This window comes from Hyperoodon ampullatus, assembly GCF_949752795.1.
Source record: "Hyperoodon ampullatus genome assembly, chromosome: 4".
Lineage (NCBI taxonomy): Eukaryota > Metazoa > Chordata > Mammalia > Artiodactyla > Ziphiidae > Hyperoodon > Hyperoodon ampullatus.
The window spans coordinates 159,651,216-159,666,068 of NC_136917.1; the positions used below are offsets into that span (position 1 = coordinate 159,651,216).

Sequence of the window (14,853 nt, forward strand, 5' to 3'; positions counted from 1 at the left end):
GACTGTGTAAATATAGTTTATCCTAGTCTTGTACATGAGTTTAGGCTTCACAATTTTGAAAAATGTATATTACTATTGCATATTTTTTATTGTCTGTGCGCATGTGTATATCCTCACACATGCTTTTATTGACATGAGAAGATGGCAATAAAAAGTGAAGAAATGTATGAATACATAATGGCAGAACTTCGTCTTTCTAATTGTGGTTTTTCAAAACATAGTTTTGACCCACTTACACTGGAATCACCTGTAGTAGTTGTTATGGATATTGGGGGAGGTCATCCAGAGAATGTGAATGCCAGTTGACCAGCAAGCTGGACCCAGGCAATAAGAGACTCCACATCCCCTTCTCTGACCTTGGAATGTGCGTTCTGCCCACATTTCCCACAGTGGGAGTTATTTTCAAGGATGCAGTCTTGAGAGAGCAAGGTGTCAGGATGCAAGGTTAATATATAAAAGTCATTCTCTTTCCTATATGCCAGCAGTGAACAAGTTGACTTTGATTTAAAAACACAATATGATTTAGGTTAGCTTCCCCTAGAAGAAATACTTGGGTATAATCTAACAAGAAAAGGTATGAAATTGATATGAGGAAAACTACAAAACTCTCATGAAAGAAACAAATAAGAAGTATTGTTAAATAAATGGAGACATATTTTGTGTCCATGGATAGGTAAAACTCAATATTTTCAGTTCTTCTCAACTTTATCAATGGAATATCAATCAAAATCCCAAAAAGTTATTTTGTAGTCGTTGAAAAACTTGTTTTAAAGTTTGTATGTAGAATCAAAAGACCCAGAATAACCAACACAATATTAAAGGAGAAGAACAAATTAGGAAGACTGACAGTACCCTGATTCAATATTGACTATAAAGCTATAGTAATCAAGGCAGTGTAGTATTGATGAACGAATAGACAAATATACCAATGGAACAGATTAGAGAGCCCAGAAATTGTTTCTCATGCATGTAGTCAACTGACCTTTGACAAAGAGGTAAATATTATACAATGGAGACAAACTTGCTATTTCCACAAATGGTGCTGGGATAAATTGAAAACCACATGCCAAAAAAATGACACAGCTATTACACTCTTAGCTAAAAGTAACTCAAAATATGTCACAGACCTAAATATAAAACTATAAAATTCCTAGAAGGTAACATAGAAGAAAATCTAGATGACATTAGCTATCTTAGGTATCTTAGGCTGTGACTTTAGGTATAACACCAAAGTTGTGATTGATGAAAGAAATAATTTATAATATGGATTTCAAAGTAATTAAAAACTTCTAAACTGTGGAAGACACTGTCAAGGGAATGAAAAGACAAGTAATAGCCAGAGACAATATTTGCAAAAGACTTATTAATAGGGGACTGTTATCTAACATATACAAATAACTCTTAAAATTCAACAATAAGAAAACAAATAACCTGATTTTTAAAAATGGACAAAAGACCTTAACAGACACCTCACCAAAGAAGACATACATATAGACATAAACATATGGAACAATTTTCATCGTTATGTGCCATTAAGGAAATGCAAATTAAAACATCAGTGAGATACCATTATATACCTAATACAATGGTGATAGTCTGAACACTGACAACACCAAAACCTGGCAAAAATGTGAAGCAACAGAAATTCATTCATTGTTGGTGGGGATGCAAAATGGTACAGCCACTTTGGAAGAAAATTTGGCAGTTTCTTATAAAACTAAACAGACTCCTAACATAAGATCCAGCAATCACACTCCTTTATATTTACTTCAAGGATTTGAAGACTTATGTCCACACAAAAACCTGCACACAGATGTTTATAACAGTTTTATTCATAATCACCAAACCTTGAAAGCAACCAAGGTGTCCTTTAGTAGGTGAATGAATAAACATTGGCACATCCAAATAGGGGAATATTATTCAGCACTAAAAAGAAATGAGCTATCAAGACATGGTAAGACGTGGAGGATCCTTAAATGCCTTTTACTAATTGAAGAAGCCAATCTGAAAAAAATTGCACACTGTATGAATCCAGTTATACAACTTTTTGGAAAAGGCAAAATGTGCAAACAGTAAAAAGATCAGTGATTGCCAAGGTTGAGGGGAGGAAGGGTGAATAGGTGGAATAAAGAGGATTTTTAGGGCAGTTAAATTATTCTGTGCAATACTGCAATGATGAATACATATCATTATGCATGTGTCCAAACCCATAGAATGTACAACACCGAGTGATCCCTAACATAAATTACGTACTTTGGGTGGTAACATGTCAATGTAGGCTCATCACCCGTAAAAAATGCATCATTTTAATACAGAATGGTGCTAGTTGGGGAGGCTGTGTGTGTGAGGAGGAAAAGGGTACAGGGTAGCTGTCTGTACTTTCTTAATTTTACTATGGACCTAAAACTGCTCTAGAAAACAAAGTCTACTTAAGAGGAAAAAATGTGTTACTGTGCATCAGCTGTGTTCTAGACTACCCTACTTACAAGCATCTGGGCCACATGTTTGAATAAGATTATTGTATACAGGGATCATGTTGCTATAGCAATTTGCCTGAACATTCCCCAGTTACCTATGTGCCTTCAGGGGAGGTCATAGCTAAGCACATGCAACTGAACCATTCTCAAGAGAACAGAGAGTTTAAATGAACCCTTAAACAATTGTTTCTGAGAAAGATGTGTCAATTCTGGATATGCTCTTTTCTTTCCATAGCAAATTTAGCTGACAAATTTCTTCCCATTTCATGTCAGAGTAGCAGTATTATAAAAGAAGGGAGATAATGGCAATTGCAATGAAATTATTAAAGTCCATGCTGTAAAACAGGGGTTGTGCTAATTCGTCTTCTCTGATCCTCTGAAATGAATAACATTCAAATTGCATAAAACTATCTATCATTCACTTTTTTAATGACAGATTTTATTTTCACATATGTATATTCTTCAAATATCACTGTAATGATTTCATTGTAAAACATCCTGGGCAGTAATCTCATACTTCTACACATCAGAGGCAAGTCCCATTTCTAGTGTATTCTTTTTAGAATGGCATTTTTTTCAAATATCAGAGAGTATACATTTCTTTCATTAAATATTTTCATAAATTCTTAACTTGTTCCTTTCTGCATCTATTTAATTTTTTTCTTATATAATTACCATACGTGATAAAACATTCTATTTAGTAAGGATGCTTGAGGCTTTTTCATATGCATGAATTAGATGAATCATTTATCATATTATTATAATTTCTTTTGATAAGAATAATTTTCATTCTTATTTAGCTTCAGGAAAGTTCTCCTAAATTCCCCCAATTATATGTTCACAAGTTTTGAAAGTAGGGGGATCTCTTTTCCTGGGGCCTGTGGCTCTCCTCTCAGAGCATCGCATGTGCAATCAATTCAGTGGAAAAAAAAAAAAAAAAAGGAAGTGGTTAAGTGTTCTACATTCAAAACAACTGATTGGCTAATCCTTTCCACCTTTAAAAGACTGTCTTTTCCACTTGGATATACAAACCATTTTCTCCTATTATATCAGTATATTGTCTGCAAAAGTATTTGTCAAGCTCTATAGTTGGCAGTCATTATAAATGGCACTGTCCCGTGAATTAACTAATCAAGTGTGAGTTTGATTGAAGCCATTGGTGTCTTTCTCAAAAGTGACCTGATCCAACTCTTTTGAATAAAAGTAAAAAGATGGTTGTTAAATGGTAACCTATGTTTGGAGTAGCAAATATATTTATATTGTACATTTATATGAATATAAAATATAAATATAAACACATATATGCTTATATATTTATATGCTTGTGTTTAATATGGCTCATGTATATGAGGACAATTTTTTTTATTTTAAGACATATTTGATAGTCCTTGCATAAACTTGACCTGCTAGAAAATGTGTTCCAGTTTCTAAATGTAAGGCTTTTTGACAAATCTATCTAATTTATGTGTGTGTGTGTGTTTACCTACACATAACTACATATGGATATATAACATTTTGTATCTCTTTATTGAATCCAGTATTAATTAATGAGAAAGTGCATTAAATGTCTTTTTTGGTACTACAAGAAAAAGAATGTGACTTCTACATGCAAGTCTTGGAACTAATCTCATCACTTTATTTTGCTTGTGTACTTAGATCTAGTTCTTATTGTAGTTGTTATTTCCTGACAAAAAGTCAGTTTCTTAGTCTTGATAAATATTAAAATCCCTCCTGCCTGTAATCTTTGTTCAAGTGTCTACACTCCGCCAATGTTTTTCATCATCAAATTTTGACAACCCTCTCAGAAAACTAAGTAAATTGTTCTGTAAGGAGGAAAATTAACCTCCACTCAAAACATCTCAGCTGACACTTGCGAGGAGAATGAGTTGTGAAATATTCAGGCCACCAGCAGAAGGAAAGAGCAGGGACTGCAGGGCTGCCCTCTAGAGGCCAGTGACCCCAAGGACCACCAAGAGATGGGTATCTTCATTTACCTCTAATAGATTGGTTTGGGATGCATGGTTATAAATAAATATTTCGATGAGACAGTTTTAATAACGTTGTCAAGGTACTGTTTGTCTCAGAAGCCTGGTTTTCTCTCAAAAGCATTTCAGTTAAAACTACTTTTCTTAAAAGAAAAAAAGAAAAAAGAGAGAGATACCTATGTTGCTTCTCATTTAATGTATAATCCATACTGTTTTGTTTAAAATATGTATTACAGGAGTTATTAGAACTGCCTTACATAATATGGACAGAGAAGCCAGAGAACATTACTCAGTGGTCATTCAAGCCAAAGACATGGCTGGGCAAGTTGGAGGGCTGTCGGGATCCACTACGGTCAACATCACCCTGACAGATGTCAATGACAACCCCCCACGGTTTCCTCAAAGTACGTACCTGTTTCTTCTGGTTTGCACTTATCACTATTCATTTATGTAAAACAGATTGAAATACAGTTGACCCTTGAACAACACAGATTTGAGCTGCAAGGGTCCACTTTTACATGGATTTTTCTCAGTAGTAAGTACCACAGGACTACATGATCAGATCTGTGGTTGGTTGTAACTGCAGATACTGAGGAACCTGGATACAAAGGGCCGACTATAAGTTATACGCATTTTTGGACAGCATAGAGGTTGGACGCTCCTAAACTCCATGTTGTTCAAGGGTCAACTATACTTGAACATATAATATCATGTTACTATTATCTTAAATGGGAATATTTTGTTTTGCATGGTCTTCCTTTTATACACAAGACTAAAGAAATCACTCCATCTGTGGTCTCCTGAACCTGGCAGATAATTGTCACTGTGTTAGATAGCCATTTCAGTTGGCATCACAGTTAAATACTAAAAATAAGATAGTGGTACTAAGGAATGATATCCTGCATTTGCTGAAGTAGTTATGTATTACTAAGGAATTCATGGAGATATTCATAATACATTTTGATAAGGGCATTCTACTCTTGCAAAATAGTCAAAAATGCATGTTTTGTGACTGAAATTTAAAAAAATCCTGCAAGTTAGGAATGAACACTTTTCATATACACACACACACAAACATGCCATCCAAGCACAGGGTACGGCTAATATAATAAAGTCTGATCTCAAAGTAGAATATGAACCTTGTGAATACAGAGCACAAACTATCAGGCAATTCAAGGGGAGAGAGTGTTAGTTCTGTGAGCTCAGAATGAAATTGTGTTTATGACACCCTCAGAAAGGGAAAGAAACATATTTGAGTATTTCTAATGTGGCAGAAAGTGTGGATGGCATTTTATAGAATAACCATTAATTATCATAACAGTCCTGTAGGGGAGCTGTCCTACTTACACATGCTGTTTAAAAACTGTAACGAAGTAGACAGCATGGGATGTCAATAAAGACTCTCCACAAGTCAGTATGAAAGGCCGTCCCCAGGCTTATCTCTCAGCATCATTCTCAGTACACTCCATACACGGTGGAATACTGCCTGTTCCGAAAACATAACGGTTTGCGCATCCTTAAATCAGCCCAGAATTTTCCACACTCACGTGCATTTGTTTAAAAGCCCACTTACTGGGCTGCCCTGGTGGCGTAGTGGTTGAAAGACCACCTGCTGATGCAGGGGACGTGGGTTCGTGCCCCGGTCCGGGAAGACCCCACATGCGGCGGAGCGGCTGGGACCGTGAGCCATGGCCGCTGAGCCTGCGCGTCCGGAGCCTGTGCTCCGCAATGGGAGAGGCCACAACAGTGAGAGTCCCGTGTACCACAAGAAAATAAATAAATAAATAAATAAATAAATAAATAATAAAAAAATAAAATAAATAAAAGCCCACTTACAAGTTTCTCTGACCTCTGTTGCAGAATTAGCAGAGAGTTAATTAACCCTCATTTCCTGTTATATAGCACTTTCCCATGAACGTTTATGCTGTGTTTATTTCCATAGGTGCATATCTCCCCTACTGTGAGTCCCTCTAAGTAATAATGATGCTTGACTTGTCTTTGTAACCTTAAATATTCAGATCGTTGCCGAACCCTTGATAAATGATTACTAAATGAATGAGTAAATTAGTCAAATTTAAATACTCTCTCAAACTACTATTGTTAAAAGACAATTTAAGAAAAAAAAATGTCATGAAGAACCTAGGGGTAAGACAGGAATAAAGACACAGATCTACTAGAGAATGGACTTGAGGATATGGGGAGGGGGAAGGGTAAGCTGTGACAAAGCGAAAGAGCGGCATGGACATATATACACTACCAAACATAAGGTAGATAGCTAGTGGGAAGCAGCCGCATAGCCCAGGGAGATCAGCTCGGTGCTTTGTGACCGCCTGGAGGGGTGGGATAGGGAGGGTGGTAGGGAGACGCAAAAGGGAGGGGATATGGGAACATATGTTTATGTATAACTGATTAAATTTGTTATAAAGCAGAAAAAAAAAAAAGACCAGTGTTAAAGAAATGCAGGACTAATTCATAGTTAGGTAAAGCCACTTTAAAATATCGATTCTATGGATAAGATTATGTGACCTGGTTCTTTTATGTGGCTTTTGCTCCATGAAGAAAATATGTTTGAAAGAAAATTATAAATCATAGATAGGTCCACATTATTAAGCCATGAAGTATAATTAAATTTCAAGTCATTTTACAAAATTATAGTGCTTTTTTTTTTTTTTTTCCATACGCGGGCCTCTCACTGTTGTGGTCTCTCCCGTTGCGGAGCACAGGCTCCAGACGCGCAGGCTCAGTGGCCATGGCTCAGGGGCCCAGACTCTCCGCAGCATGTGGGATCTTCCCGGACCCGGGCACGAACCCACGTCCCCTGCATCGGCAGGCGGACTCTCAACCACTGCGCCACCAGGGAAGCCCTACAGTGTACTTTTGTATTCATTTTATCCCTTATTCCACACAATATACATATACACATATTTCATTATGAGAAAAGTGCTGTTGAACTCAGCTAAATATAAACTTTATTATAATTTACAACACCAACCTTATTTTCAACCTACCTTATTTTCAAATAAATTCTACCACCACTATTTTAAAGATATATATTAATATTATAACCCTTATTGTAATAGAGTGAAAAACTCAAACTCTACACAGTAGAGGCTCAATAAATGCTTGATCTTGGTACAAATAACATCTTCCATTCTTTCTCTCCCTCCTTCTCTCCATAAACTGATTTTTAAATTGACAAGTCCATTAAAACTGATTTTAGAAATCAACAGAAAATTGTAATGGTGATGAATATAGAAAAGTGTATTCCTAATTTATTTTGATTGATGATAGTTGCTGAAGCATCAGTTCATAGGAAAAACAATTGTTTTACCTGACAAGGACACAGAATAAACGTACATTCATTGAATTAACTCATTATATCCAACGGAATCTACATGTCTTCCATCTGTAGCAGTCTGTGCATAATGACTGACAACTGTCAATCCTGCCTCATGTTGAGATGCTCTTAGTGTTTTGAAACAGAGGCAGTACACACCCGGAACCTCACACTCTGATTTGTTTAAAAGATATTTTATTGTACACACATATTGCACTAAACACATTGCTGCTTTCAGAATGATTTGGTGTCACCATGACAAGAATAGCTTGCAGTAAAGTATTCTTTAATTTTCCCACAAGCATTATAACTCACCAAGTGGCTAGATATATAGTGGGAAACTTTGCAAACTGCATGGAGGAAAACAATGTGATGTGCTATGAGAACTTGCATTCATGAAGCACCATGAAATGCACCATGAAATCTATAAACAGTTCAAATTCTATAAAGATCAGTCATCAAACAGACCCAGTAGTCTAACTGTTTCTCTTAAGATGTTTTTGTTTTGTTTTGTTTACAGTTCTCCTTCTGACTTTTTTTTTTTTTCTCTTCACTTGAGAGAGCCATGTTTTACCATAACTGACTGACTCTGGTTTAAACATCTGGCATGCAAAGCTTTGCAAAATATTCCCTCATAGCATTTTTTACAATGTCTTTCTCTTCCTATCAATTTGCTATGGCCTGTGAAAATCAGCTTGTTACATCTTGTATCTTAACTTAAAGTTATCAGTGTACCTTAATTTAAGGTAAATGGGTTTTGAGTAAGCATTTGAGAGTTACATGTGAACTAGACTAATAATTTGCTTTACAAAGACTCTCTACACTAGGCAGATGCAAACTCAGTGGCCTGGAATACAAGGTAAACGAAAGTCCAGGTGGAAGCGGGCTACCTGTCAGTGTCAGGGAGGCTATAGGGGAGAACAGACATTGGATGGTACATGTCCAACTACACATGACAAATTAGAAAAGGGAACTACTTGTCAGACTCACAGTGAAAGAGAACAAATCAGCCCATCTGTGGCTTGAATCCTTACTCAAAGGACACAAGCGATGCCCGGTTCTTCTTCAGAGACAATATCTCAAGGTGTAAGTTCCTCAATATTAGTACTTCTATTGAAAGGAATCTATTCTAATTCTGAAGATTCTTGCTATTTCCTTCTCTGGTTTTAACTATGCTATGGTTATTCCATAATTGATTCTCAGACAGATAAAACGTCACTGAGGTCTATTATTCCGTGTAAAGAAAATGTGCATAAATATCAGTAACTTTCATGAAAGATCATAAAGCAAACCTTCTATACCCTAAATGAAGGAAGTTGTATTTGAGAATTGTCCTCATAGAGTAAATAACCAATCTGGGGAAACAAGAAGAACACATGTCAAATAATCATTAATTAAAGAGCAGAAATTTGATCGTTTAACAAAATTTCCCCTAAGAACTTGAAATAATTGCAAAATTAAGTCATCCAACAACTTTAGCCTGTTTGTGACTCGAGTTGATATAGTGCAATGTTAATATTGGGAGGCTCAAGTCCTAAAAGTTCAGTAGATGGCAGTATTTCCCATAAACCTAAGAATGAGAAAACTAACTGATGTGGGTAAATTTAATGTTTGTAAAAGAGGTAATATCACTGATGGAAATATTGACATTGATGTCATTTTGTTGATGGTAAAATATTTTAGATGAAGGCCTGTTGTTTTAAAGTTATTATTTGCATTTTCATGAGAACAAATCTAAATGGCATATAATATATTCAGCATTAATATTTTATTTGAAACAAATTAAAAGAAACAAGCAAGCAAGCTTCTCCTTTGATCCATCAAAATGTGAAGTACATATTTCAATTACCACCAAGTTGGAGTTTTTCCAGCATACTTTAAAAAAAATACCTAGTTTATTTTACCATGGTTACAGGCATATATTTTGAAACTTCTTGAGTTTTTTTAAGTGTCAGCATGTACTTGATTTAAAAGAAGGTAAATTCCACAGCTTCATGGTTAGTTTTCTACATATATAAATTAGTTCAAGTTTATTCATTATGTCACTGCAATTTTCTATATTCAAACAGAAGGTTTTTTTTGTCAACTCTTGAGAGATGTATGTTATTATATCCCATTATGATACTGGATTTTTCTATTTTTTCTTCTATTTTTTATTAGTATTTTTTGGTTTTGTTTTATTTTGGTTAGATATAGTTTGAAATCATGTTACCAGATGCACACAGATTTAAGGTATGATATCTTCCTCTTTGAAAGTATGTCATTGTGAAACATCTCTCTTTAATAATGGTTCATAAATTAAAGTCCAATTTATCTGACATTAATATAACTATTCCAGATATTTTGTTTTCCTTTTTTTTAGTTAACAACTGTATGGTATAATATTTTTCATCATTTTACTTTTTTACTATATTGTTCTTATTTTTTTTAAGTTTCATTTAAGACACTAAGTTTTTGTTAATTTGTTTTAATCTGGTTTCACATTTCTGTTGTTTATTTTTATTTACTATACTTATAATTAATTACTGGTACATTTCTATTTAAGTCTACCATCTTGCTACTTTTTTCATTTATTTCTTTTCTCTCTTTCCTTACTTTCTATGAATTATTCTTGTATTTAATTTTGTTCATTTTATCCCCCATCAATATTTTTTATTTTACTTTCTTCTATTTTTCTTTAATGTTTGCTCTAGATATTTGAATTTATTTCATTCCACCTTAAAATATAATTTATCACTTGAAAAGTGGAATAACTTTAACTTTAAAAATCTTTTATTTTTGCTATTTTTGTCATCTTATAAATTAAGCCTTATGTGAAATTGTAATTTTGTTTTGTTTTGTGTTGTTAAAGAATCATGTTTTAAGTCAATTATAATTTATCCTTCCTGGTGCTATTTATTTTCTTTATTTTCCGTTTTTCCTTCTATAGTCATTAATCATTTTAAAAGGAAATTCTAAATTTTCTTTAAAAATCCCTTTCTCTTCCTTTAGTGCCAGTCTACTATCAATGATTTTTTTTCTTTTTAGTTTTTTTCATAAACATTCTTTTTCCTACATTTTTAAAAGGATAATTTCCAATGGAAATGGAATTCTAGCTTGAAGGATATTTTTCTCTATTTCAAAAATTAATGATGTAATGTCTGCTGACCACCATCTTGTCTGTTAAAAAAAAAATCCGTCTCAGTCTTATTATCATTTTACTATAGTTTTTACTATAGTTTATTCTACTTTAATGGATCTTTCTTATTTTAAGATATTCTGTGCTTAACTTTCCAGAAGTTTAACTATGTTGTACCTAGGAGGTATTTACTTTTTTAAGAATCTGCTTTTCAATTATAAGGCATTTTAAAGCTATCTTTTATTGAGTTCCAAGGAATTTTGGTCAGCATTTACTCAAATATTTCTTCTATATTATTTCCTCACTTCTTAACTACTGGTTCTGCAAAAGGATACATGTATGCTCTTTTAAATATGCATCATCAGTCTACTTTTCTATATATATATTTTTGTTGTTGTTGTTGTTTTGTATAGATATGTGTGTTTATGGACATGGGCATATATTTCTTAGAAATAATTTGATTGTTACTAGTTAATCTTTACAAATCAATTTCTAATTCTTCATAGAATGCTGAAAAAAGTAGGAATGATTTTCAGTTGGGATTTATAAGTTTACAGTTTTTTCAGTTTTTTATGAGTCATGCTTATGATTAAAAGTGAGAGAGTGTTAAAAAGTGGCCCATTGTATCATTACTTTGAAGAAAATAAATTTGTACAGGAGAATCAGCTTTGCAATGCTGCATGTTGACACATGATAACACAGAATGTTGGTTAAGCATATTCCCAATTACAGTGAATATTCTGATATAGGACAATTGTCCTTTTAATGTGTGGCATTTGAATAGCTGTAGAATTAGTCTTTTATTCATGTATTAAAAATATTGCATGCAGAGCTTAACGTAATGCTTAATGATTAGTATTCAATACAAGTGTCTTAGATTCAGGGACATCCCAGATTCCTTGTGTGTCTTTTTTTTTTTTTTAATTTGAAAGTAGCATTTCCAATGTACACTCTATCTGCATAAAACAATTTAATGTAGAGATTTTGAAACTCTCCTGTTAACCTTATGATGTCAGACATCCTGTATAAATCATAGTACAGTATCTTAACCACTTATGTGTCAATCAACTTTCTCCCAGAATCATCTATAAATAGATATGTATCTTGTGTAAAGGTGGTCACTTTCCCAAGTAAATATTTTTCATGTAATAAAAATATTAACTAGTCAGAATAAATGTAATGATCAGTTGATTACAGTTCTTATAGGCTAGGGCATGGGGTTAATCTTAGGAATTGACTTATTTGCTCACCTGGTAAAGCTACTGAAGCAAAGGTACGAGGTCTTTTAAAAATCAATTAGAATCAAGACTATCCTGGGAAAAAAAGTATATTAAAAGGGACAAGCTTCAATGAACCAAATTCTCTTTTATTATTCCCATGAAGTCTTCCTTTCTTAAATGTACTTCAGTTAATCATTAACATTTTATGATGGTGTCTAAGAAATTATTTGAAAAGGATCACATATGGCATATGAAATTATGGAATATTCAGAAAAAAATTATGAAATAATATCTGTATCTCTGTTCACATAAAATTATGTACTCTTAACACCAAAATAGGTAACATTAGCGCTATTTAGAGGTATATTTAAAACTTGCTAATGAGGTAGAATATCACTTAGAAATTATTCATATATATTCAAACTAAGAAAAAAAAAAGACACTACTAATGTACTATAAACCATTTGATACCTAAAATTCAATAATACACATTACACCACCTCATTGCTCAACAAGTCTAAGCTTCACATCCAGCCATTTAAATCATAAATGTTCCAGTATATTTAACTTTCCCAGATAAGGAGAAATTCTATCTTAAAATAATTTAAAGCATCAAAAATGCTATAAACTCTGTAGTAGACATTTGGTGTAACAGACGTTTCATTCATAGAAAAAATTCTGTCTACACATTTTCTAATTTTCTTCCATGGAAAATATAGTTGCCAAGAGTGAACCAACCTTCATGATATTTACAAAAAAAAGAAATGTAAGTGTATACATAATCAATATTTTCACAACAATTAGGTAGCTAATATTAAAAAGGAGCTTAAATTTAGAGGAATGAAGAAAAACAAGTTGAAGACTTGTTTAATATGACAAATCTAGTCTCTATAAGCTGGCACCAGCTATAGAACTCAGAGGCTCCTTCTTTCCAAAATGGCCACCTCTTCAGATAGGGAGCTTCCCATCTTACATATTTGCCTAGGTGCTGTAGTGCTCTCTGTCTCCTGACTTTGAAAATATAGAGAACATTATAGGAGTGGGAGTTCCTTTCTATGGGAGCTCTGTTGTAGAGTTCTGTGAAGCCTAAATGTCATACTCTGGACAAATAAGAGTTTAGGGAATTATGTGCATTCTGCTACTGATGTAATTATGTTTTCCCTCAGTAAATTTTAATTTATATTTTCATGTGGGTGTAGTAGTGTGAGTGAATCTGCACTTCAAGTGGGAAATTTGCAAGCTGATGTTGTGAGAGCCCAGAGAGAGTATAAGGCAGGATGTATACACTGGAAGCTAGCATCTTAGCTTGTTAGCCCTGGAGAAAGGAGGAAGTATATAATTACAGGAACTTATTAGAGATGATACTAGAGTTAAGTGTCTGGCATGAAACCAGGGCTTGCTCTGAAATGAAAAATGGAAAAACTGTACTTATCAATCAACAGAAGATGCAACATAGACACTGACATTGGGGGAATAGATTAGACACAGCTGAATACAGAACAAGTAAACTGGAAGATATGTTTGAAGAAAATTAACCAGAATGCATCTGAGAAGCTGAAGATTAGAGAGAGTGAGAATGAGAGAGAGAGAGAGAGAGAAATATGTACTAAAGAAAATAAGCTTCAATGTACAATCATAGGACTTTCATATGAAGACAACAAAGAAAATGGTGAGGCAGTGTTCAAAACACAAAAACAAAAAAGTAAACTAAGAGTTTTCAAGAATAAATACCTACATGAAACCTTAGATAAACAATTATTAGAAGATCCAAACAGAGTGGAAAAATACTATCACCTAGATGTGTTATGGTGAAGTTTAGAATTCCAAAACCAAAGAGAAAACCATTTAACTCACTATGAACTTATCATCGACAAAAGCAGAGTACAGATGACAATAGAGACTTGTCTTCAAAATTGATGAGAAGGGGGAAAAACTGTTACTCTAGTAATCTTTAACACGCTAAATTGCATTAAAACTGAAGATGATATAAAGATACATTAAAACAAAAAGAATGAATTCATTGTTCAGAGAACCTCATTGGAAAACTACTTAAAATGTTTGTGTCAGAGGCTGCAATCTTTATACAACATTCATTCTCATTTGTCTTCCTCAGAGAATTCTGTTTGGAATAGTATTTTACTGACTTCTCATCCTCAAATACTTGGTGTCTCTCTTACCTTCCCTGGTAAATTTAATTATTCTCTCCCTGTCTCTGTCATGCTTTCCAGTGATTAGAAGATATTTTCCCATTGAATTTAGGATTCACCAGTTAATTTGACCAAGACACCAACAACAATAAATTATGTGGATTTGTGTTTGAAGAAGAACAAAGTATGAAGTAATGTTTATAGGATGCTAGAAGGTGACTGTGTTTTGCTTTGATAAATATTTTCCTAGGATAAGTTGGAAGGCAGAAAATGTACCTAATGAAGCTATGGCTTTAGGAGAAGAGATATTAAGAGAGAATGTCTATAATATGAGTTGATTTTTATTAGCTGTATTTGATAAGATACTACAAGAAAGAGGTCAGCTCAGAAAAAAAAAATCGTGTATTTTCTAATAGGCATGAAAGAGAAGAGGAAGAAATTAGAAATTTCATGACTTTTAGGGCTAAAAATGCAAATGTAAAGGATTCAACAAATAAATTAGCCTTAGGGACAGAAACACATAATGATTGCAGACAATAATTTCTGAATTGCTATGAGCCACTGACATA

General features: G+C 33.7%; 1 protein-coding gene across 1 annotated transcript in view; it reads left to right on the forward strand.

Moving 5' to 3' along the window:
• Positions 1 to 14,853, forward strand: part of CDH18 (cadherin 18) — a gene marked incomplete at both ends in the record, with an annotated part of 338,110 nt that overhangs the window by 205,758 nt on the left and 117,499 nt on the right. Inside the window, one exon of the mRNA XM_079703309.1 lies at positions 4,699 to 4,866. Within this exon, the coding sequence (XP_079559435.1) occupies positions 4,699 to 4,866 (168 nt within the window). The remainder of the gene's footprint in view (positions 1 to 4,698; positions 4,867 to 14,853) is intronic.